The sequence below is a fragment of the Dipodomys ordii genome, unplaced genomic scaffold, assembly GCF_000151885.1.
Source record: "Dipodomys ordii isolate 6190 unplaced genomic scaffold, Dord_2.0 Scaffold45, whole genome shotgun sequence".
Lineage (NCBI taxonomy): Eukaryota > Metazoa > Chordata > Mammalia > Rodentia > Heteromyidae > Dipodomys > Dipodomys ordii.
Genome location: NW_012267261.1, coordinates 11,996,932 through 12,022,490, shown reverse-complemented (window position 1 = coordinate 12,022,490; position 25,559 = coordinate 11,996,932). Strand labels below are relative to the sequence as shown.

At 35.8% G+C, this 25,559-nt stretch overlaps 1 protein-coding gene and 1 long non-coding RNA gene across 4 annotated transcripts in view; one reads left to right on the top strand and one right to left on the bottom strand.

Moving 5' to 3' along the window:
- The window catches only part of LOC105987947, a 29,792-nt gene extending 20,437 nt beyond the window's left edge, over positions 1-9,355 (top strand). The window contains exon 3 of the long non-coding RNA XR_001175179.1: positions 9,237-9,355. This is a non-coding gene — a long non-coding RNA (uncharacterized LOC105987947). The remainder of the gene's footprint in view (positions 1-9,236) is intronic.
- Golgb1 (golgin B1) overlaps positions 1-25,559 on the bottom strand; it is a 59,331-nt gene that overhangs the window by 18,466 nt on the left and 15,306 nt on the right. For 2 of the 3 annotated variants that reach the window (XM_013019391.1, XM_013019392.1), the window contains 7 exons: positions 23,462-23,584; positions 22,319-22,432; positions 19,374-19,776; positions 17,954-18,069; positions 13,333-13,447; positions 9,793-9,866; positions 1,802-6,999 (listed from right to left, as the gene is read on the bottom strand). In XM_013019391.1, the coding sequence (XP_012874845.1) occupies positions 1,802-6,999; positions 9,793-9,866; positions 13,333-13,447; positions 17,954-18,069; positions 19,374-19,776; positions 22,319-22,432; positions 23,462-23,584 (6,143 nt within the window). The remainder of the gene's footprint in view (positions 1-1,801; positions 7,000-9,792; positions 9,867-13,332; positions 13,448-17,953; positions 18,070-19,373; positions 19,777-22,318; positions 22,433-23,461; positions 23,585-25,559) is intronic. The other variant, XM_013019393.1, reaches the window with a different exon arrangement.

Genomic DNA, 25,559 nt, shown 5'->3' with positions numbered 1-25,559 from the left:
ACTTCAACATGTCAGGTTATGAGCACAATCCATTTTGATCAATGTTACCCCTTTCATTTCCAAAATATTCAAAAAGATTTATAAAAATGAATCTTCAGTTTGCTCTTACATATATATATACCAGCTCCATAAACTTTCTTATATCTTTCATGGTCTTTATTTCTAGTAGCTGGCCTCATCCTGTTATGCCTTCAAAGATGTGATCAGGAGAGCCACAGGCCACCACTTTTTTTTTTGGGGGGGGGGTCCGGTCGTGGGCCTGAACTCTGGGTCTGGGTGCTGTCCCTCAGCTCTTCAGCTCAAGGCTAGCGCTCTACCACTTGAGCCACAGCACCACTTCCGGCTCTTTTCTTTTTGTTTATGTGGTGCTGAGGAATCGAACCCAGGGCCTCATGCATGCAAGGCAAGCGCTCTACCACTGAGCCACCTTCCCAGCCCCAGGCCACCACTTTTAAGATAGCTCATGTCCATATTTTCCACTATGAAAATGCTAAACTATTAAAGAGACATTAATTCTTTGTATCTATACACTTGCCTAACAAATGAACTAAAACCTACAATTTTGTGATTAAAACTGACCACAGCAAGGTCTTAAAAGCTGTTGATTTTTCTTGTTCATTTTGTTTTCATTCTCAAGGTTGCACAAATAATATAGCCTAAATAACACACACACACACACACACACACACACAGGTGAGGACTTTTTGTTGGGAAAGAAAGTCATATCATATTATATAATTATTCTATTTAAAACTACACCATTGGGAAATAATTTCTAAATGTTTTCTACAAAATATGCTATGATTGTATTATTTTCTGAAACTGAATTTTTTAAAATAGTCTAATCCGAGAACATTGTTGAATTGTAGTCAAGTGCAACTAGGATCAAGATGACCCACTCAAATCTGCAGCAGCCTATGTTATCTGAATAAATTCTCCATTTAAAAAACAGATCCATTGGAGAAGTTTAGATGAGTCATCCACTAATATTAACTCTCAACAAAAATAGCCACACTTCAAAAAAAGGGAGATATTTGACATGTCTCCTCAATCGTCTATATATTTTAGCACAAATAAAACTAAGGACCTAACCCCCATGTCCATAACAGTCTGAAGGTGTTAAACTTTTAAATTCTTTTTATCTATACACTTATCTACTGATGTATTTTTTTTCCTTTTGTTCTAAGACCAGAACTAGAACTCGGTACCTTATGTCTTCCCTCATTGGCTAGCACTCTACCAACTGAACTATACCTCCCATTCCATACTGAAAGTATGTTCCAAAACATGTTGCTTCTTTTAGGAACCTGGTTTGGACTGTGAAAAGTAACTTTTTTTGTCCCTATTTTTTGCCGTCTACCAAAAGACAAGCTAATATCTGACCTCTTTGAGTAAAAATCTTGGCTGAGAGACAGTGAGAGAACAAAAGGATCCTATTAGTAGTAGAAAAGCAATCGGTACTGGTGGCTCATATCTATAATCCTAGTTACTCAAGAGGTTCTGGAGGATCAAATTTGAAACCAGCCTGGGCAGAAAAGTCCATGAGACTCAGTCTCCCAAACTATCAGCCCCCCAAATAATGATGAGAAAACATCAAAATATTTAAATGTTATCAATATAATATGCTAAGCAGGAAATTACTTGAAAAACAAAGACCTCAGAAGTGAGAAAAGAAAGGAGATGTCGTCTGAGGGGATTTAAACCAAAATTAGCCTCATAATCCTAAAGAAAACAGAAACAGACTTTTTTTTTTGCCATCAATTACCTCTGGAAGAAGAAAAAAAAGTGATGAGTTACTTACCTGGAAATAGTGATCTTTAATTCCTCCGTATGGATAGACATTTGTTTAAGTTGATCCTTTAAAGCAGTGCAGTTCTCCTCTTTGAGTCGAATTTCTTCTTCTTTGGTTTGAATGGCATCACCAAACTTTCTTTCCCACTCCTTTGCTTCATCTATCACTCTGTCACGATCATCCTGGAGGGAAGACATGCTCTTGGTGAAGGCTGCAAGCTTGGCCACAGTACTGTCCAAGTTTTCCTGCAGTTGCTTCATTTCCTTGTCTTTCTTGCTCAAAATGACTTGACTCTCTTCCATCATCTCTTCAAAGTGGCCCTTTTCTCTATGCAAAGCATCCAGTTTCTCTTGCATATTCTTCTTCTCTTTTAGGTGTTTCTCTTCAGCCTGTTCCAATCTTCGCTCAAGATCTTCATCCTTTTGTTTCATTTGGCTTTTTACTGATTCTTTATTTGACTGAAGTTCTTTTTTCAACTTGAGATTGTCTGCTAAGACCCTTGCTGCTTCGCTCTGAGTATCATCTAACACTACTTTGAAACTAACTAATTCTGCTTGTGCCTTTTTGCGGTGTTCAACTGCTTGAGCCAAATTTTCTTTGGTTATCTCTAAATCCTTTTGGGATTCAGTCTGAACAAATTCTAGAGCCTTAACAGTTTTTTCCAGAGCACTAATCTTCTCTTGATATCTTATGCAGTCCTTCTGCAACTGCTTTACCTCTTGTTGTTTTTCTTTTAACAACTCCTGAAGTTCTTTTGCATGGCTCTTACTGCTAGGTTCTTTATGAGCACCCTGTATTTTCTCAAAATATTCCTTTCGTATTTCTGATTCTACCTGGGTTTTTTCCTTGACTAGTTGCTGTTTCTCTTCTTCCAACTCACTTACACACTTTTTAAGGTTCTGCATTTCAGATTCCAGTTGCTCATTTTTTATTTGGGCATCTGTAACATCCTGATAATAATTCCCAATGCTCCCATTAAGTTCTGCTAGTTGATTCATCAACCTCTCTTCTAAATCATCTTTTTCTTCTTCTGCTGTCTCTTTTAATTTGGTCACTCTGGAGAGTTCTTCTTGGATTTGCTGATTTAACAGGTTTATTTTGGTTACTTCTTCCTGAAGCATTATTAGTTCACTATCTTTTGTTGATATTTGACTCAGTAAAGCATTTTTCTCATTTTCTAAAGTCTGACTAAATTCCTTGTCTTTCTGCTTCTCTTCTTCTAAGTCAGCAATTCTTCCTTTAAGCTGATCAAGCTGCTGTAGGTAGTTATTAATTTCATCATGTGAGCTGAAATTCTCACTCATGTCAGGCTTGGCACTGTTCTCTGAGAAAACACCTTTGTTATCTTCAGGGTTCATGCTCACTCTCAGAGATTCTTGCTTTTGAGCTTCAACTGGTATAGCCTGTGTGCCTTCTTCAAAGGCATCTTGATGATTATCAGGTTGCTCAGTGGCCTCTAGGATGACATGTTTAGATACATTACTTTCTATCTGATGCTTTAAATCTCGAACCTTTTCACTTAGGATGTCTTTCTCGGACACTAAAGCCTCAAATTCCTTTGAAAGCGTTTTATACTCTGTTGTGACCCTTTCCAGTTCTTCCTTCATGCTGGAGTTTGAAGAAAGAAGTGCTTCAATACGTTCCTGAGCTGTACCTCCCTCAGGGTGTGCTTCAGCTCTAAGGCGGTCATTCTCTTCTTCTAGTTCTAAGATTTTCTGTTGCTTAGATTTAGCAAACTTTCTCATCTTTTCTTTCATTTCATCCATTTCTCGTTCAGCTTCCTGTAACTGTTGTTCTGTCTCTTTTTTGTTTGTTTCTGAGCTTCTTAGCTTTCCATACAGTTCCTGCTTCTCTTGTCTCACAGTTTCTACCACATGCTGAATCCTTTCGGCTTCATTACTAACATTCTCATAGGACTGCAGGAGAATTTCATACTCCTTTTGCAATTCCTTATGTTTCTCTTGCCATTCAGTACTTTCTGCAATCTTTGAACATCTCAAGGATTCAACTTCCTTTACCAAGTTTTCCTTGTCTTCAGTAATACCCTCTAGAGCTAGTTTCAGACTTTCACAAGAGCCACTGAGACTTTGATTTTCCAGTAAGGACCTGTCCACTTCTGCAATGAGTTTGTCTCTTTCTTCCTGAAGAAAAGCTAACCTTCCTAAGAATGCATCTTTTTCTTTATTTTGAGCAGAAACTTGGCTTTCCACATTGGCCAGAGACTTGGTAAGGTGTTCAATGGTATCTCTGGCTGAAGATAGCTCCTCTTGGAGACTCTTGTTTGCTTTGAGTGCTTCTTTTCGGGAAATAAGGGCAGCTTGCAGTTTCCTATGTATCTGTTGTTTTTCTTTACTTTCTTCTGTAATCTCTTTTGGTTTCTGCTTTAGTTCACAAAGTTCCACCTGTAACTGCTTCATTTTCTCATCATGCTCGTTGGCTTGCATTTCTAGTTGTGTGTTCAGAGCTTTAATCAACTCTTCTTGTTCTTTTATTTCTGTCTGTACTTTACTAAGGATTTCTTCTTTCTCGTTAAGTTGCCCAGAAAGATGGCTGGCTTCTTCCTCCTTTTGGCTCATGAGCTTTTGAAGTTTATCTAGCTCAGGCTGTAATGTTCTTAGATGTTCTAGGCTAGCAATTTCTAGTTGACAGCTTTCCAATTTTTGCTTCAGACTTTCTACGTGGTCCTCAGCTTCACAAGATGATGTCTTCAGACTCTGGATTTCTAAATCCTGTTTATTTATCTGCTCTTGTAGCTGAAATACCTCTTCTGATTTTTTAGTAAGCTCATTTGTTGTGGAACTAACTTTAAATTCTAATTCTTCCTTCTCAGCCTGTACTTCTTTCAGCTGGGCCTTAATTTGGTCAACAGAAGTATCATCCTGGAGAACATTTTTATCTCCAGGATGAGATGGTAAGGCTGGGCACACATTTGACCCTAACATCAGTTGAGTAGGATGCTGTTCACTCCCTTTGAATAAAGGCTTCTCTGAAGGTTGAGTGGGATAGTCAGGTTCCTGCTGGTCAGTGTCTGGGAGTTTTCTGTCTCTGGACTCCCTTAATTGAATCTGGACTTGCCTTAGCTGGGCTCCAATGTTTTCATTTTCCTTGCTTTGCTCATCAAACTGCTCTTGCAAGCAATTATAGTCATCTTTTTGTTGCTTTAGCTCCTCCTTAAGATGTCTTTCTCTCTCTTGTGCCTTTTTTAGAATCACCTTACGTGAAGTCAAGGCTTCCTGAAGTTTTTTATGAAGTTGCTCCTTTTCTTTTTCAAGATTCAGTATCTTTTCTTCCATTTCTTTTTTCCAGGGCTCTGTACTACCAGCAGTGTCTGGATCATTCCCTAATGTTTCTTTTACATATGCTGCTGAGTTTCCATTACTGGCATCCTTGTGACCTGTGGTTAACTTCTGAATAACCGCTTGGCTTTCAATGATTTCTGCTTGGAGCAAATCTATTTGGTTTGTCTTATCTTGCAGGTTCTGATTTATCTGTTTGACCAGAGCCTGTAACTGTTCTTCTGCTACCACCTTTTCTTCCAAATCCTTCCTTACATGCAATAGTTCTGCTTCTTTTTCGGATATCATTTGTTTTAAGGACATTTCTAGTTCTTGCCACTTAGAAATTAGACATTTCTCTGAGTCTTCCTTGTTTCCTTTATCTTCTTCTGCTTTCTTCCTCTCACTTTCAATGAGTGCAATCTCTTTCCTGGATTCATCTCTAACTTTGGCTAGTTCCTCTTCTAATGTACTGACTCTATGAAGAAGCTCCTTTCTGTTAATAAGAGCTGCCTGAAGTTTTCTCTTTCTTTGCTCACTTTCTTTCTTTAGACGATCTAATTCATGTTGAAGTTCTTCTTTACTTATTAGGCCTTCTGGGCTTGACTCCTCATAATTATGTTTACGGCCTGAAATAACTTCATTATCTTCTTCCACTTGTTCTTTTTTCACTTCTTCAGCTCTAGATAGTAAGTTCAGCTGTTCTTTAAGAGTCTTAATTTCAACCCCAAGAGAAAACTTCTCTTCATTAAGCTGAACCATTTTCTCAGTCATACTGAAACTGAGTTCTGTCACTTGTTGATCTTTCTCCTCAACAGTTTGTTGGAGCATCTCTACTTCACTCTTTTTCTCTAGTAAAAGTTGATCCATTTTTGCTATTTCAAATTCCTTCCGTGAAAGAACCTGTGAAAGCTCTTCCACCTTATTTGAGATGTCCCTCACACGCTTGGCCTCCTCGCGCACTTCACTTTCCTTCGTCTGCAGCTGGCTTTGCAGGTTTTTCATCAGGGTGCCCTGCTCAGAAAATTGCAGCTGGACATCATCCAGTTCTTTCTGTAAAGCCTCAATTTTTACATCTTTAGATTTCACTTCTATGTGGAGACTGTGGATCTGCTCAGTGAGCAGGTTGTGCTGAGTTGTTTGGCTTTCATAGTCCAATCTTCTTTGCCTTTCTGTTTCTGAAAGGCTCATTTCCAATTCTTTTACCTGAGCCCTTAGTTCAGCTAGAACATTAAGTTCCTTTACCTGAGAAAGAAGCTGGTCTCTTTCTTCAGACAAAGCAGTGAATGCAATACTGCTATCTTCAGCATTCTTTTTAAATTCTTCAACTAGCTGAGTAAGGCTGCTAATTTCCTTAGTTTTCTCATCTAAAGTTTTCTCATAGATTTCTTCTGACTTATGAAAGCTTGTCTCGAGCTCTAAAATTTGACTTTTTAGCCTTTTCAATTCATCTTCATAATACTGACCAATATCTGACACAGAAGGAGATTTATCAACACTGTCCTGATCTGTTGATTTAAATTCCATTCTAGTGTCACTAAGAGGTATTTCCTCAGATGGTCTATGTTCGTGGTCTGTGCTTGCCTGTTTCTCTTTTTCAAATGCTGGAACATCGCTTCCTTCTTTGTGCATTAGGGGAAAATCCAGTGATGTATCTTCAGGAGATACTTTCATTTGTATTGGAGGTATTCCTTCACTCTCCATCTCTTTCAATTCATTCTTGTTTAGGTTCTCATGGTCCTCCTCTTCAGCCCTTTTTCCCTGGAGCTGTGATTTAAGAAATGCAATTTCCTCTTGAGTTTCTTTCATTTCTACTAATAAGACTGATAATTCTTTATGTTTCTGAAAAGATGTGCTTTCTACAACATCGTGTCCAATTTTATCGGTAAAAGAGTCGTTCTTGTTAAGCATGGTAGAGCCAACTGTGTTGATCTATTAAAAAAATTAATAGGGAAGGAGAAATCCTTAGGTACATGTTTTATAATATTAAAAAAACACCTAACTAAATATTGGTATTTTATGCATTTTTTAAAACCTGAAACTTTTTTTGATCCAACCTTCCTTTATACTAGAAATTAACTTTTTAAAATGAGTTTATATCTCCAAAATTGAACCTCTAGCAGAATTATGTTAATCCCATGCTGAGTTCAAGTTTGACACATAGAACCTAATAAACTTGGGATTTTCTAGATATTCCATACATGAAAACTGCTAACTTTTTCTCCTAAGAACGGCTTAAAGGGCTGGCACTATAGCTCAGTAGTAGAGTACTTGTCTAACATGTGCAAGGGCCTGGTTTCATCTCCAGTGCAGCAAAGAACAAAAACAAAAACAAAAATCAAAGAAACAAAAAAACCCCAAAACATCCCAACCAAATAAACAACTAACCAACCAAAAAAGAACTGCCTAATACCAAAATAGCTGGTGGCTCACACCTGTAATCCTAACTACTCAGGAGGCTGAGATCTAAGAATTGCAGTTCAAAGCCAGCCTGGGCAAGAAAGTTCATGAGATTCCTATCTCCATTTAACTATCAGAAAACCAGAAGTGGCACCATGGCTCAAAGTGGTATAACCTCAAGCAAAAAGCACTCAGGGACTAGCCTCAAGCAAAAAACACTCAGGGACAGCACCCAGAGCCCAAGCTTAAGCTCAATGGCTGACCAAAAAAATATATAATAAAATAGTAAATAAATTAAATCTTCATTTTATTCTATACAAGAAGGAAGTTATGGGATTCTTTTTCTTAAACTAGTCACTGAAATAAGAAAGTTGCAAGTATTAGATGCAATAGCCAAAAGACAAGTAGATTATCAGATGAATGCATTCAAACTACCAGCAACAAATAAAAAATGAGCCCCAGTGGTGTATATGCATGAAATTACAGATGTCTCTGGCACATATAAACCAAATAATTATAAAACTATGGTGTGAAGCTCAAAACAAATTACCTCTGGGGTACTTTCTGAAAATCGTGAAACTCAAAATTTCAATTAGCATTTTATTAAATGTATTAGGAAGCAGGAAACAGTGAAATTTCCAGCTTTCAATGACACCAGTGTTTTTCCTCCCAGAAAAAAATTCTAACTTGATGGGGAAGAAAAAAAAAAGCAAAAACAAGCACAGATAGGGCTGTCAAAAATGCAATGACTTGGTGATACAAGTTCTGTATGGTAGAGTGGACTGTTTTATTTCTTGGTCCTACCATTTACTTGCAGAAGCTGCACATAGTAAGTATAGCTATCATCTTGGTATTCTACAACTACTGAGAAACAACAAAATCCCGTTTTAAAATTATTCATTATCATAAGAGGGGAAAGGAACGTCAGGGACAAATGAGAGTGTGTATGAATGTGATCGAGGTATGTTGTATGCACATGAAGACATGTCAAAATGAAACCCTTTTATAGAACTAATTGATGCTAATAAAAATCTCATTTTTCATAAGTACTATTTTAATCATTTAAATCATTGCTCTAACTTGGCACTGGTAGCTCACTCCTATAAGGGAGATGACCTTTTTGAATGCTGCTAGGCATCGAGTAATCAGATCAAGTTCTTAACCGAAAAAAATAAGACTGAAAATGAGTGAATCCCTCTTGCAGACCCACACTTTAGACTCAAAACTTCAAATCTCCCTGTGTCAGACAGGCTACCTGGTCTACCTGGGTAGATTTTTGAACTGGTCAACATGAGTCACATGAGTCACAATTAATCTCTCTACATATACATCCTATCGTTTAAGGATACAGGTGGACCCGTTGCAACTCTGAGAAGTACAAGTTGTCATGTCGAAAACGAACTTTACAACTTTGGTGCGGGGGAAGTGGGGAGAGGCTGGGAAGGGATGTGAAGGGTAAACAAAGGAGGAGGCTGCAATGCTTGATAAGAAATGTACTCATTATCTTGCCCATGTAATTGTAACCCCTCTGTACAGTATGTTCACAAAAAATAAAAATTAAAATTAAAAAATAAAAAAATAATTATAATACATGTAAGAAGATACTTCCTTTAGAAACTATATATTCTAAAAGCCATTTATGTTTCTACTACTGAGTTACTGTCTTGAAGAACATAGCTAACTTAACACAATACAGCTACAATAAACTTAAATAAACAGAATATTAAGTGATCATATATTTCTTTCTCTTTTCTATTTTATTTTCTTAGGAGAAGAGAACTTTATTGCACAAAGAAAGAGGAAATTGCCCATGGATATGAACAGGGGGCCAGAGCTGGTGATCTCCAAACATTTATTTCTACTAGTAAATTTCAGGTTATAAAATGGACCATTTTCTAAACAGATCTTTTTTATATAATCCTAAGTAAAGCTGTACTAAATAAGCTGTGAGAAACTCAAAAGGTTTTTTGTTTAGTTTTCCTTTCATAGAGGACAGTGGTAGGTAGCCCTGGCTGGCTTTGAAATTATGATCATTCTGCCTCATTTCCTTAGTGCTGAGATTATAGCCATATGCCATCAAGGTCCAGTACAGTGACTTAAAAAAATTTATTTGACCACAAGTGAAAAACTTTCCTGAAATAAACAAAGTAAAAGCTACTGTACTTGTGACAATTTTTGGCCACCAGAATGCCAAATGAGAAATTCTAACCATTATGAATTTCTTAAATAGATCTCACTCCATGGATCATGCCAATACTAGAAAAGTGCATAGATGTTTAGATTTGAAACTGTCCATTCTAGTCATCCTAAGAATGTATCTCTTACCTCGGAGACACCACTGTCTGCTTCCCCAGTTCTATTTTGAGCCTCCAGGAGAGTAATCCGAGAAGAGAGTTTTTCTGAAATTCACAAAATAAAATCTTTAGAAAATATATGTGGAGGGTTTAAAACACCAGACATAATGACATGGGAAGCTATTGAAATGCATGAAATAATCTAAAGGAAAGAAATAAACAGATAGTTTGGAGGACATAAAAAACTTGTTCTGTTAAAGTAAGAAATAGTTGATATGAGAAGATTTATAGATAAAATAGAAACAGGTGATGATAATGAGCCTGACAGTAGTACTCTGAACAGTGAAAGGCTTGAAAGGGACAGATGTCAAGGCAGCTGATTATGTCAGTTATTTTCTATGGCATAATCTGGATCTCCCAAGGAAAAAAAATGTGTCTTAACTTATCCAGGATTTTACTGTGCTCAGTTTGCATGAATACAATATTTAAAATTTTCATTTAATCTAATTAATCTAATCTATAATTTATATATTTTAAATGTCTTCAATATTGTACTGATAAAGACACTAATGCTTCACACTAAAAGGATGAGCCAATCTTTTCAATGACTAAATGGAAAAAAAATGAATGATGTGAGTAGATTATAGAATAACTAGCATTAAGAAAGCTGTGATCACTTAACAATGTATGTATCTAAAAAGGATCTAAATAACTCAAAAATAAATAAAAATACACATTAATAGTAAAATCCTCAAAATGCTTGCTTACATTCTTTTTGATAAACTAAAACACTAAAAAAGTATGGTTTTTATATAATGTGTAAATATCTTGCTCAACATGACCTACAAGGGGCCCCATGCTTTGACTCCACTTATTTTCCCAAGTTCTTCTCCTTTGTTTACTACAAAAACAATGACCTTTATTTGTTCTGAAAACTAGTCAAGTTCATTCAGGACATTTGAACTTTTTTTTTCTTCAGCATTTGCCCTGTCTTTTCTTAGCCTATTTGTATGGATATCCCCCTTTCATTATTTAGGTATCAACTTTCTAAACAGGCCTACTGAAACCTGCTGTATGAATGGAGGAAAGTAAATTCATGAGACAAATGAATTTAAGACAGTACTTAACATATGTTCAGATATTTCACAGATTATTAGAAGAAGGGGTATAGTGGTAAAAATAATGCAAAAAAGTGAGTCAAACAGAATAATGACACATAAAGCAAAAGTAAACTGTGAAATCAGACACACAAATAAAAAAATTAATAAAAAGCCAATTATCACTTCATGAAAGAAAATAGAACTCATATAATACCTTTAAACCACATGAACAAAATAGGAACTCTTTGCTAAATTGCAAAATAAGCATCATAGATAAGCTCTTAAAGAAATGCTTTCTGTGGGTAAAATAGCAGAATCTGCAAGCTTTTAAAAAACCTTTTACTAAAAGTGCATAGTCCCTGGTTTAGAGTGAAGTGGAAAACTGAGATAGTTAAGTTGGAAATATTAGCTCTCAAGTTTAATAAAAATTTGTAAACTTCATCTGGTATTCTTTTTTACTCCTATTAGACAAAACCTATTAGAGTCCATAAATGCAGGATGAATTAAATTAGTAAAGCATTATCAATTATATGCTACTAAATCCATAAGGGCCTTGTGAAGCAAATGATAAAAGGAAAGAAATATTTCTTCATTCTTACAGCTTATATATAGTCCAATGGAATAAAATACTAGTAAGTTCAGTTCAACTTAATAAAACTTTAACTTAGTAGCCACTACTAGTCTAATTTTAGGTAAATCAAACATTTAAAAATAGCCTTTGCCCTTAAAGGACTTATACTTTACCACTGAAAAACTTACAATAAAAAAGGAACCCTACTGCATTGCTGGTGGGAATGTAAACTAGTACATCCACTCTGGATAGCAGAATAATGGTTCCTCACAAAACTGAAGATAGATCTTCCCCACAGCCCAACCATACCATTCCTGGGCATCTACCCAGAACATCACCATCCCGGATACCATTAAGACTGTTGCACACCCATATTTATTGCTGCACTATTTACAATAGTCAAGTTGTAGAAACAGCCAGCCCTGATGCCCTAAAATAGATGAGTGGATCAAAATTATATGGTACCTATACCCAATGGAATTTTACACAGCTATTAGAAAGAACAATGTTATATCATTTTCAGGGAAATGAATGGACCTAGAACAAATCATGTTAAGTGTAGTAAGCCTAGCTCAGACAGACAAATAGTGCATGTTTTCTCTCATATGCTAGAGAAGCTAGTATCTCACATACCAGGACATAATAAATGATACAGGTCTCTAGGCATTCACACAAAGTGAGACCAAAGGAGGATACTTTAGGAGAGGAACAGAAAAGCACAATGCTTATGTTCATTTGATCATACAAAATATTATTTATCGAAATGAACTCCAGGAAATATAAGCAAGAGTGTTTTTGCCTTTTTTTGCTTTTTGTTTTCTTTTCTTTTTGTTACATGCCTTTGGGAGTGTAAGAGAAGCATAGAAATGGAGAGACAAAGGATGAACAACCGTATTCAACAGCAACAGTATTCAACTGGATACTATGTTGAAAATGAACTGCATAACATGTGCGTAGTGATGGAAAGGAAAATCTAGGACAGAGTGAGGAAAGGACTGACATTGTCCAAAAAGAAATGTAATCTTGGGGCTGGGAAGGTGGCTCAGTGGTAGAGCAGTTGCCTTGCATGCTCGAGGCCCTGGGATTGATTCCTCAGCACCACATAAGAAAAATGCCGGAAGTGGCGCTGTGGCTCAAGTGGCAGAGCGCTAGCCTTGAGCTGAAGAGCTGAGGGACAGCGCCCAGGCCCAGAGTTCAGGCCCCACAACCAAAAAAAAAAAAAAAAAAAAATGTACTCTTTACCTGACTTATGTAAACGTAGCCCCTGTGTACATCACCTTTACAATAAAATTTCAAAAAATGAAATCTTAGAATAAAAAAGGCAAACATATAAACAAACCATTCTAATATGTAAGAATATTATGGAAGCACAAAAATGCTTTGAATCTACAATCAGAGTTAAAGTCCTGAGAAACCAGAACTGGAATTGAGGCCTCAAAGGAATAACTAGCTTGAAGGAAAGAGGTAGGATTCAAGTGAAGTATTAGCATGAGAAAAAACAAAAATGGATTGTACCTTTCAACTTTTATCTTGATTTGTTATTCATTTCATATTTTTTAACCAAGAAAGCTTTCTTTCCTTATTTTGCCTACTAAAAAATTCATCTTATTAAAGTCTCAGTCCAGTCCTACTTCCAAAAAGACACCTCTGCCCATTCCCAAGTGCATGTAAATTACATAGAAATTCTGCAGTATTTGCAACTCACATTGAAAAATGTTACATTTCCATAAACACTAGTATTGTGCTATTATTTAATATATGTTAATCTTATTTTGGTAACTATGAGCTCTGCTTTATTAAGATCTTTATTATCAGAGAACCAGAAAATCAGCATATTATATAGTGTTAAGAACAAAGGCACTTGAGGGGTAAGAGAATTGTGGTTTCCATTTATACATACCATTCTCAGCTCTCAGTTCCTCCAGCTCTATAGAACTAAGGAGCAAGGCTCCTTTTTCATTTTCTAGCTCTATCACTTTCTTCTGTAAAGAGGCAATATTCTCCTCGGTGACTGCCTAAATTGTAAAAAGACAAAAAAAAATTAATGATTCTTTAGTGAAAAATCTCTTATACTAATAATGTCCAGATGAACTCTAGCATTTTTGTCTTCTAAAAGTTCTTTAATTAGAATACTTGAAAAATGCTGTCTGTAATCTACCTAGATAATCTCTGAAGAATTTTTTAACCTGAAGCTAAAAGAAGAAATAAAATATTTCACATAAATTCCCAGTTCATTCATTTCTGAATGTAAGACTGACACCTGGATTACAAAGATAGAAATCCAAGATTTGTAGCAATTAAACATAAGATTAGTGATTCTAAGCATCAAGTTCTCTCTCTCAAAGAATAAACATGAAAGAAAGGCTCAAGGAAACTAGGAAGGAGAAAAAACTATTTTTTGTTTTTTTGGTTTTTTGTTTTTTTGTTTTTTTTAGCATGAGAAAAAACAAAAATGGATTGTACCTTTCAACTTTTATCTTGATTTGTTATTCATTTCATATTTTTTAACCAAGAAAGCTTTCTTTCCTTATTTTGCCTACTAAAAAATTCATCTTATTAAAGTCTCAGTCCAGTCCTACTTCCAAAAAGACACATTTTGGTTTCCCAAAATGGGGAAAAATCTAGGTAGAACCTGCCCAACTTCCTGAATTGAGAAGCCATAGCTAAGATCAAGGGAGGAGTTCACAGAATACCGTCACACAGAACATCTATGAATGGTCTTCAACGAATATTTAGCTTAGCTGTACAGTACAGTGTATAGAATATAAGACACTATCCAAACTACCCAAACTGTCTTAAGAACTTAGAAAATAGCACTGGGTGATAATTCAGGACTTATTAAAGAGTATCAGTTTACACAGACATATGGGAAAAACTGATTTTTCACATGGCATTAAGTCAAATGCTTAGCAAGGTATATTGCTTCAAGAGAATAGAATGAGCCTGGATTTGAAGCCTTTTTACAAATCAAAGCAACAAGATATGAAAAGGTCAAACTCTTTTCAAGTAACAACTGAATCCAATGTACATTCTACAAAATTAAGAAAAGTGAGGGAAGGGATAGAAGAGGGATGGGTAAGAATGTTGAAAGGTGTGACACTGATCATACATACATAAAATACATACATAAAATTGCATACATAAAATAAACTGCTTTGCTAAATGGCAGCTCCTTTGTATAAGTACTGAGAGGTAATATTTTTAAAAAATTAAAAAATAAAGAATTAAAAAAGTATATGACTGCAAAGATATCAAACATCCATATAGTCTGGCAAACAAAGATTATGAAGTCATACTAGGAAGCCAGAAAGCAATATAAGCCACGATGAATTCAGAGAAGTAATCAACTGAATCAGACCTAATATTGACAGATATTAGGACTGAAAAATAAGAGTAGGCCTGGAGGTGCATACAATTAATCTCAACACTTAGAAGCTAAGGCAGGAATAGTTAGAATCTGAGGTCAGTCTGGCCTATATAGAAAGACCATGTATGTAATATGTATGCAATAATGCATGCATGTATGTATATATGTATATGTATATATATGTAGTCAAAAATACAGAAAAACTAAAAATTTTAAAGTTTAAACAAGAGGAGAAAAGAAAATTATGCTTGAGACTAATAAAACTACACTAATTAGCAAGAGATTAGATATATTACAAGAAAAGATTTGAACTTAAAAATAGAGGAAAAAAAGAAGCTAACAAAATGAAACAAAAACACTAAGGCACTGTAGACTGCAATCCTAGCTACTCAGGAGGCTGAGATATGAGTATTGTGGTCAAAGTCAGCCTGAGAGGCAAGTCCGTGAAACTCTTATCTCCAATTAAACACCAAAAAAGCCAGAAGTGGAGCTGTGGCTCAAGTGGTAAGAATGCTATTCTTGAGCAAAAAAACTCAGGAACAGCATCAGGCTGTTCAAGCCTAGGGCAAGCACAAACAAGAACAACAACAAAAATAAACAAAAAATAAATTTAAACCATCACCAGTGAGTTCTGGAACAACTATGAATAGCCTAATTTATTTGTAGCTAGAATTTCTAAAGAAGGGCAGAAACCAGAAAAAAACTGATTAATGACAAGATCTTCTAAAATTGATTAAAAGAATGACAGCAGAGTCCTTAATATAATGTGACAGAAGACAGCAAGGCAATATTCTTGAAGTACTGAATAGAAAAAAACTATCAAGAAAAACTCTGTTGCAAGAGCTTGTCACCAGAAGACCTGCACAAATTCTTCCTTATGAAGAATGATACTAGATGAAAATACAAACCAGTGGTTCAGCAAATTTTGGTTGCTCTCCACTTGTTTTCCTAATAGTTTTATTTGAACACACCCATCATCATTTGTTTACTTTTATTCTGTCTTCTCTTGCTCTACAATAGCAGAGTTGTCTATTCTAGTTACAATAAAGAATGGTAGGTCCATGAAGCCTAAAAATTTATATGTGATGCTTTACCATTGAAAAAGTACTAAAATGGCAATTGCAATGGTGGTCAAAATCAAATGTCTTATTTTTTGAATCACCTCAAAAACTAAAGTTTTATTTGCAATAGCAAAAGCTGGCAACAATTTAAATTGTTTATCGGTAAGTAAATGAATAGACAATTTTTAAATGCACAATGTACTCAAATACAACAGAATGAATTATTGGTACATAGAATGGAATGAATCTCCAAATAAGTTGCTGGGTGACACATATGCCAAAAAAAAGGATAAATAAATTCTAATTATAAAGGTTAGTCTGAGGTTGGGAAGGTGGCTCAGTGGTAGAGCGCTTGCCTTGCATGTCTGAGGCCCTGGGTTCGATTCCTCAGCACCACGTAAGCAAAAAGAAAAAAAGCCAAAAGTGGCGCTGTGGCTCAAGTGGTAGAGCGCTAGCCTTGAGCTGAAGAGCTGAGGGACAGTGCCCAGGCCCAGAGTTCAGGCCCCATGACCGGACCCCCCCCCCAAAAAATAATAAAAATAAATAAAGGTTAGTCTGTAACAGCTATTAGATCAGTGGTTTTTCTGGGTTAGTGGAAATGTGTGAGAGAAACTAAAATGGACAGAAGAAAGCTTCTAAAAATGGTTTACAATGTTTACATCTTGATATTGGTGATAGTTTTGTGGATTATGCATGTCAAACATTGAAATATATACTTTACTGTATGTCAAGTACATCTTTATTAGAGTTGTTTATCAAACAGTTAGTTTTGTTTTTTGGCAGTACAAAGGTTTGAACTCAGGGCCTAGAACTTGCCAGGCAAGCACTTTGTCCCTGAGCTGTGCCTCCAAAGTCCCACATGTGCTGGTGACTTTTGACATAAAGTCATCCTTCCTGTCTAGATACCTTGGGCCACAATCTACCTCTTTAAAGTTTCCTGTTGGAGATAACAGGAATGTGCCAGCATAACCAGCTCTCACTTGAGACAAAATCTCATGAACTTTTTCTGCCCAAGTTGACCTCAAACCATGATCTTCCAAATCTCAGCCTTCTGTGTAGTTAGAATTACAGGTGTGAGCCACCAGAACCTGTCAAGTTTTGATAAATTTTAAAGTACCCGCTACTATTCTCTCATCACTATGAAATTAAATTAGAAAACAAAAGTAAGAGATTGGAAAGCTTGTAAAGTAGAACCAGGAAGTTTTTTTTTTCTTTCCAAATCAATACACAGTAAGGCCCAGGGATCATGACACTCTTGTCTAATAGGCTGTCATTCTGGGAAGGTATAATCTTATAATGGAATTGGATACATCCACATATCCCAGCTGGCATTCATCAATTAGGATTGTCAAAATAATGCCCTTTGCTCTAATATTTATGCTGAACAGTAGCTTATTGTCTGTCTTTCCACAGAAGTATTTGTACAGGGAAGGCAGAATATATTGGCAGTCACTTGTCAATTAGACTTTTTCACTGTTTATATATTTAATGAAAGCAATATGACTTGTATAATAGGCTTTTGTTTAGACTGATTTGTGCATACTGAACCTGAGTAAATCTCAGTTTGCTAAAAAAACAAAGCTGACTTTTGAACAGGAAAAATGGATTATAAAGGCAAAAGTAATGGGGCTGGGAATGTGGCTTAGTGGTAGAGTGCTTGCCTAGCATGCATGATTCCCTGGGTTTGATTCCTCCATACCATATACACAGAAAATAACCAGAAGTGGCACTGTGGTAGAGCGCTAGCCTGGAATACAGAGACAATCAGGAACAGTGTCCAGGTCCTGAGGTCAAGCCCCAGGACTGGCAAAAAAAAAAAAAAAAAAAAGCAAAAGTAATGATTGATAGGAAATGAATCAGACTTTAAAACTGAAAGGCTCCTAAGAGCATGGTACTTGATATCTATTATTTTCTCATCACTCTTTGTTGAGACACTGCACTAATGATTTTCATGATTTCTTTTCACATAGAATCATTCCCCTCACAAATCATATTATCAGGCTGAAAACATAGAAAATTTATACCACTCTTTGCAAGAAGAGATACAGCAAAGACAAACAGATCATAATAGCAAGAAATTCATATTTAATTACCTGTGTGCCCTCATTATGAACATCTGGAAAAGAAGTCTGAGATGCTGTTTCATATTTTTGCAAGGCTGTTTTATCTAGAAATTGGCTAATTTCTTTGGATTTTTGCTGGAGTTGGTCTAAGGAAAAGAAAAGAAAGTGTTATCTCTATCAAGTCTGAAACTTAGTGGGTTATTGTCCTCTAAGGATACATTGGTTCAGTTCTGTACTTAAAGTCATGATGTCAATGATAACTTAAAAACATGTTTAAATGCTCTCGAGGGCCAAAGGGCACTTCAGTAAACAACTGTCTTCAAAGGTAAAACAAACACACAGTATATCTTCAGCCATAAATAAAAAATTTTCATTTGCAGTAAAATGGATTGAAGTTTGATGTTAAGTGAAATAAGCCACACACAGAAAGACAAGTACCATATGCTCTCATTCACAGATAGAAAAAGTCAACCTGAAAGTAGAATAATGACTAGTTGAGGACTCAGAGGGTGTGAGTGGTGGTGCATATGTTGGAGGGAAAAAGGGGGCTGGATACAGAATGCCAGGGAATAATCAATGCATGCTGTATTCAGGCACGAAAATACCATACTGAATCCCATTAACGTTAATTTACATGTATTAATAAAAAATAAGCCTAGGCATTTAAAGTTTCTTTTTCCTTTCCCTCATGAAAATAACTTGGGTGCATAGTATTTTTTTTCACAGTGTCAAGATTCCATCAATATTCCATAGCAGGGCCGGGTATGGTGGCACTTACTTGTAACTTGCGTTTTATAACTACAATAGTTATAATATTAAGGAAATTATAACATTAATTATACCATATATTATATAATTTTATACTATATATTAAGACACAGTATTATAATATATAGTTGTATATTAATACATATTAATTAAAATGTAATAAGGAACCAGAAAAGACACTTTTCTTATCTTTCTATGGACTCAAATGGTTTGAGCAAAAGGCATCCTTAATTGATCCTTGAAAACAGGATAAAGAGACTGGGGGTACTCAATGCATATCCTATGAAATTAAGAAAATTGAAGGGAGGGTTGAGTAGGAATGGAGAGAAAAGGGGTGACATTGATCACGATGTATTATATTCAAAAGCTGATTTGCGGAATGGTAACTTCTTTGTTCAATTTCTTATAGACAATACAAATATAACTTTAAATTTTTTATTATTATAAAGGTAATATACAGAGAGGTTACAATTACCTAAGTCAGGCAGAGTATATTTCTTTTTGGACAATGTCACCCCTCCCCAGCTCTCTCCCAGTTTTCTTCTCCCATCCCCACCCACAAGTTATATAGTTCTTTTCAACATAATGTTAGGGAGTATAAAAATATAATTTTTAAAAAAGCAAACAGGAATATGAGCTACTCAGGTGTTAGAGACAGCCTTCAAAAGCTAATAATACTGACCTTCCAGTTGCTGAATGGACTGGGCTGAATGAACTGCCAGTTCATTTTTATCTTGGAGAAGTTTTGCATTTTCATTCCTTAGAGCATCACAGGCAGACAGTAGTTCTTTTTCAGTCTTTTGAAGACTCAAAATGTGAGAGGTCTTTTCTTCCATATCTGCTTTGTGCTTCTGTTCTAAAGACTGGCACTTAGCCTCCAATTCAGCCTGGGTTTGGCCTGCTTGGTCAACTTGTCGCAAAAGATGATGCATCTCTTCCTGTAGGCTATGAAAGGATAATTTCCTCTCTGCTACTTCAAGTTCCATCTTTTCCATAAGAATCTTGGTTTCCTTTCGTTCTGCTTCAATAGTGTTATTTAAAGTATTATGCTCAGCTTCCATCTGCTTTAACTGCTGAGAAAGTACCTAAGAAAAAAAGATTAAGCCTTCTAAGCCATAAATACACTATTTCACTTCAGTTAGCACAAGGAAATGCCTTTTCCAGGTAAAGTATGGAGCTAGGCATATAGGACCAAATCCACTATTACATAAGACACTCTATTTTTGCTTTAATCAGTTTGTACTCATACATATTTATTGTGTCATTATATTCAATTTTTGTCTCTCCAATTAGAAATAAATCCCTTAAGAAAACAGATTGTGTTTCTCCTATGGATCTTAAGTATATAGCACAGAAGGCACAGAGTGATACTTAATAAACACTGAATAAATGAATGAATCCAGTGACACAGATAAGTAAATGAATGAATCCAGTGACACAGATAAGTATAATACACAATGAAGGAAGATATGAGAGGGATACATGGAAGATATTCATACAGAGAAAAGGGAAAAGTTTGGATGGCCTTCCTAAAAGAGAGCTATCTAATTTGCAGTTTAAATAATGAGAATCAGCTGAGCAAATAAAGCACATTTTAATACCTACTTTTACTTTAGGTGAAGAAAGCATAGAAGACAACATGGTTTCCTATGAAGTTTGGAACTGGCAGTGGGTAAAGCTTTAGAAGTGAAATAAGACAAGCTGGAAAAATAACCAAAGCCAAATCAAAGTAATTAGGAGCTTTCAGATATGATTTTTCAAAACATTACCTTTTATTGTCAAATATAGGATATACTGAGGAGTAAGAAAGAGGGAGACACAGGCAGATAAAGCCCATCAGGAAGTATGCAATAATGGTCTGAGTCAGAACAAGGGTACCAATATTTCTAATAGAGAAAGGCAGATTCAAAATTATTTAAGTAAAAGCAGCAAACCATGATTTTAATGTGAATGATCTATCTTGGCCACTATGAAAGTGCTGCAATAAACATGCTGCAGATGCTTATTTGGCATGAAGATTTCAATTCTTTTAGATACATACATAATAGTGGGATTGTGCAATCATTTTTGAGGTAAAAATAATGAGTTTAATTTAATAAGGAAGGTTGGGTTTTGTTTTAGGAAAGACAGGTTTTCTTACTTGCTGAATTCAAAAAAAGCTATAGATGAAGGAGGAGAATCAGGATAGTGCTGTGTTCTAGTAGTTAAGCCAATGGAAAGTTTCAGGAAATGAGTGATACAGATAGGTCCAGTAAAGTAAGATTAAGAAATGTCCTTGCATTTGACAATTCAGAAGTCTTCCATGAACATATCAGAATCATAGTATTTTAGCTGTCACACTGTGATGCATGTGCCAAACATGGTATAAGTGCTTTATATACTATTTTGTGTGATTCTAAGACATGATCATGATATAAATATACTTATATTCCTATTTTACTGATGAAAGTCTGAAGGCCTTTCTTATCCCTGAATTTCTTCATCTGTGTAATGGAAATGGTAACAGTATCTTTTACAGAGGGTTGTGAGAATTCATAGTCCTAGTAACCAGTAGGTAATTTTCCCAAGTCACATAGATGTAACTATGTGTAACTATGAATAAGTGGCACAACAGGAATTTGGACTTACTATCCAATGATAGCAAGAAAGGGGACTTGAGGTTAGGGCATGGGTTTTGTGAGAACGAAAGGGGAACTATGCTAAAGAGAGAGCCTATAGCAGGATTGAATTTAAGGCTAGAGGATATAACTGGCATACTATAGCAGCTCCCAACATCCTGAGAATATGGACTAGAGCACTAAATGTGCACGAGGATTTAGCTACTTTGATATGATGGGACAAGTACACAGGAAATCCAAGGACTAGTAAGAAGAGTTCACATGGTCAAGCATGGGTCCATGCAGAACAGAAGAGACCAAAGAAGAAATACTGCACTAGAGAAACAGAGTGAAAAGATGAATAACAGAAAAGATTAAGAATAAAGATCACAAAAGTGGAGGTGTAGCTCAAGAAGTAGAGTAATGGTCTTAAATAAAAAATTCAAGCAAGTGCGCACAGCACCAAGTTCAAGTCCCAGTACCAGAATTTAAAACAACAATAACAAAAAGAATGACAATCAGGTCTGTATGAGAAATGGAATGAAAGGATGCAATTTCATTACAAAACATGAGACGAATTTTAAGATTTAGAACCTTAACATCCCTCTTCATATTTAGTTTCAAGGACATACTGCATAATGGATTCACTCCAATCCAACAAGAGTCAACTGAAAGAAAAAAGCAAAGCAGAAAACATATATCAAGTCCAAGAACTATTTCATGACAGAGAAGGGGAAAATGGTGAAAAAGCAACTCCTTAGAAGAAAATAAGACATTTTAAATAAAATCAGACTCTAGACATAAAAATGACAAAGGAAGACAGAAGCAATAAGATGTGGAAATGTAAGCTCCATGAGAGAAGCAACTACATTTTGTTCTCCTCACTGTATCGCCATGTCGTAAGTACAGGATGTTTGTTTAAAGAATGAATACATGGCATCAGTCTCTAAAGGCTTTTAAACCCAATTCCATGCAAACTGAAGTGGACATAAGTGCCCCCTCACCGAGCAGGAAGGATTACAGGCAGTACCTGGTTTTTCTGTTCAGCTACAGTCAGCTCCTGTTGCAGCAAGGCCACAACCTGAGCACGGCCCAACAAGGCTTCTTCATGCTCTTCAAGCTTCCTCTGTAGCACCTTCAATTTCTGCAAAGAAAATGTTTCAGGCGTAATACATTTTCACTAGTATCTGCTTACTTTTCAAAATGTCATGTAGATTTCTGATGTTATGTTCTGGCGTGTGGAAGACAAGAAATCAAAGATGGGGACACCAGCATGCTATGCTCACCATCCAGCAGCAACAAAGAATCTCTAAAATACCCGACAACCACCAAACTTAGAGGCAAGTGAGTCCTGAATTAAAAAGCCTTCTAATAATTGAGAGAAAATCACATATAGCAAACTATATAGTTCATGTCTTGTATCTAAATAAAATAGGTACATGCTCACCCATGAATAAGAACATTCTCCTCAGGCAAGAACCACTATTTTTCTACTTTCATGCAAGGGAAGGTACTTGAAAAACATTCACTGAATACATCTATCAACCATACCTACATACAATTAATACCCTACTTAAAATATTGTGTTCTGAAACACCACTTCGGGTACATTCTGAAGGATTGCTTAGAACTTGGAAGAAGTTTGTGCTTAAAAACAAAACATAAAGTGCCACTGATATGACTTTCAGTACCTCTGTTCACTACATACTAAGTGAAAACAAATGCTTATGTGTTAGTAGATGGTGAACTCAATGAAGTCAATTTTCAAAATCTACTTGATGAATTTTTTTAAAAACTTAATTAAATACCATAGATTCAAAATTACTTTTTCACCTCCAATTTTTGAAAGTTCAAAATTGACTTCATTGATATGGATAGGCTCTTAATGCATGAAGGTAGTTAACAACCAGCAAACTGAAGAGCACCCAATTTCTCACTACATTCCCAGTTAAACTCAGCTGTGAAGTTCCAATACCTGATTAGGGTAAAAGGCAAGGTAAGGATGAGAAAAATGATATGCAACAGAAAACAAGGACACCAAAAAGAAGCCAATAAGGAGCATGGTAAGAATGGGTAGAGAACAGTGGAAAAGGATACTGGTTAAAAAATAGCTGTGATGTCGATTAAATGTTAACAAAAATGTCAACCATTCTACTGCATTTGAGCAACACACCTGTTGCAACTCTGTTTCCACATCTGCCTGGGTTACTAACTGAAGAAGCTCATCTTCATGAAGACGAACTTGTGTTTCAAAGCGGGCATCTTTCTCTCGGATCACCTGCTGCATGGAACTCAACTGAAGACACATACCAGAGAAACTATACAAGTTACATTCCCCAAATATTTCACAAATAAATTCTACAGACTAGTCTCCAAAAGACAGATACTAAAAAGAGACAGACACTCATTTTGTTAAGAATTCAATTTTAAAAGTCAAGGATGAGAATTCCATGTTGAATGTCAAGGAAGAGAGACAGCCCTGACAATAGCTTCCAAATATAAGAGAAATCCTATTCATTTTCAGAAGTCCACCTCAAATTTTGATTATAAATTGTATTTTTTATGGTATTAGAAATGTCTTGAATATATACGAAGTATCTTTTGCTGGGCACTGGTGGCTCACGCCTGTAATCCTAGCTACTCAGAAAGATGAGATCTGAGGATCATAGCTCAAAGCCAGCCCTGGCAGGAAAGCCCGTGAAACTCTTATCTACAATAAACCACCAGAAAACCAGAAGTGGCACTGTAGCTCAAGTGGTAGAGTGCTCGCCTTGAGCTGAAGAGCTGAGGGACAGGGCTCAGGGACCAGAGTTCAAGCCCCGTTACCGACCAAAAAAAAGAAGTATCTTATCCACACAGAGGCAACAATGCTTGATAAGAAATGCACTCATTACCTTGCCCATGTAATTGTAATCCCTCTGTATGGTATTTTCACAATAAAAAAAAAGAAAAACAATCATGCTCAACAATTTTCAATGATATTCAAGTGGTTCTTAGCAGAATGAAATGGGAATAAGTGGACTGATGGTCAGCTGTTCAGTACAATCTTTTTGGTTTTTTTTTTTTTATATTGTGGTATCTGCTTATTCATTTCTTTAAGAACCATGGTGGAGCATACTGATCAGCTCTTAACTTGCTGATTTTGTGCTGACCTTCAGCTAATGCTGATTTCTCACTTTGTAACACCTTGAATTGACTAGGGTTCTCTTCCTTGATAGATTTTTTTAAAAATCCATATAATTTTTTTCGCAGTTTAAGTTTTTTATTGTGAAAATGCTGTACAGAGGGGTTACATGAGCAAGGTAATGAGTATATTTCTTATCCAGCATTGTTGCCTCTTCCTTTGTTTATCCCCTACCATCCTCCAACCTCCTCAGCTACACCCCTCGCCCCGCATAATTTTTCATTATTTGGACTCTGACCTGACTATGAGTTTGGAATCCTGCATCTAAATGTGTAGGCACTCACTAGACTCCTTTTTCCTAAAGTAAACGTATCTAGCACCTCTTCCCTTAAGTGTACTATATTCTTTTTCTTCTCTGACACTTTGATTACACCCTTCGTCACAATGAGAATGCCTTCCTCTAGATTCATCTAGAGTATTATCTTTCCCTCACAGTTTTGCTTAAATCCCAGTTTCTCCATGTTACCTTCCTTAACAGTCATATGTCACCATGAAGTTTTTCAACTCTCAAAATACTTTGTTCTTAGTGTGGTTTTTGGGGTTGGGGATTTGGCTCAGTGGAAGCAACTGCAAGGCACTGAGTGACCTCAGTGCTGGAAAAAAACAAAAAAAGCTAATGTGATTTGCTTTGGCACTTATTTGGAGTGGTTTGTATTATGATGGATCTGTTAACATTTCTATGGACCTTAATTTTTCTATATTTTAAGCAATTTTTACATTAAAAAACATGTATTAAAAACATGTATTTATAAGTTTTTCTATATTTTAAGCAATTTTTAGATTAAAAAAACATGTATTATATTCCTCCATACTACTTTGCATAGTGGGCTACATAAAAATAACAGTAAAAGACAATTAAGGATTTTAAGGTATATAATTAACTTTATACACAATAGATAGTATGCCATTGATATAACAGAAAGCACCACTTACTACAAGTTATCAACATGTGATGGATAATTACAAAGGTACTCTGGTCATGATCAAAAAGCATTCTCAAAAGAAAAAAATAAAGACAAATTTTAGAAAAAGAGCTGAGAATGTCAGTTTAAATAGTTCAAGTCTGGTAGTAGAAATAAATATAAAG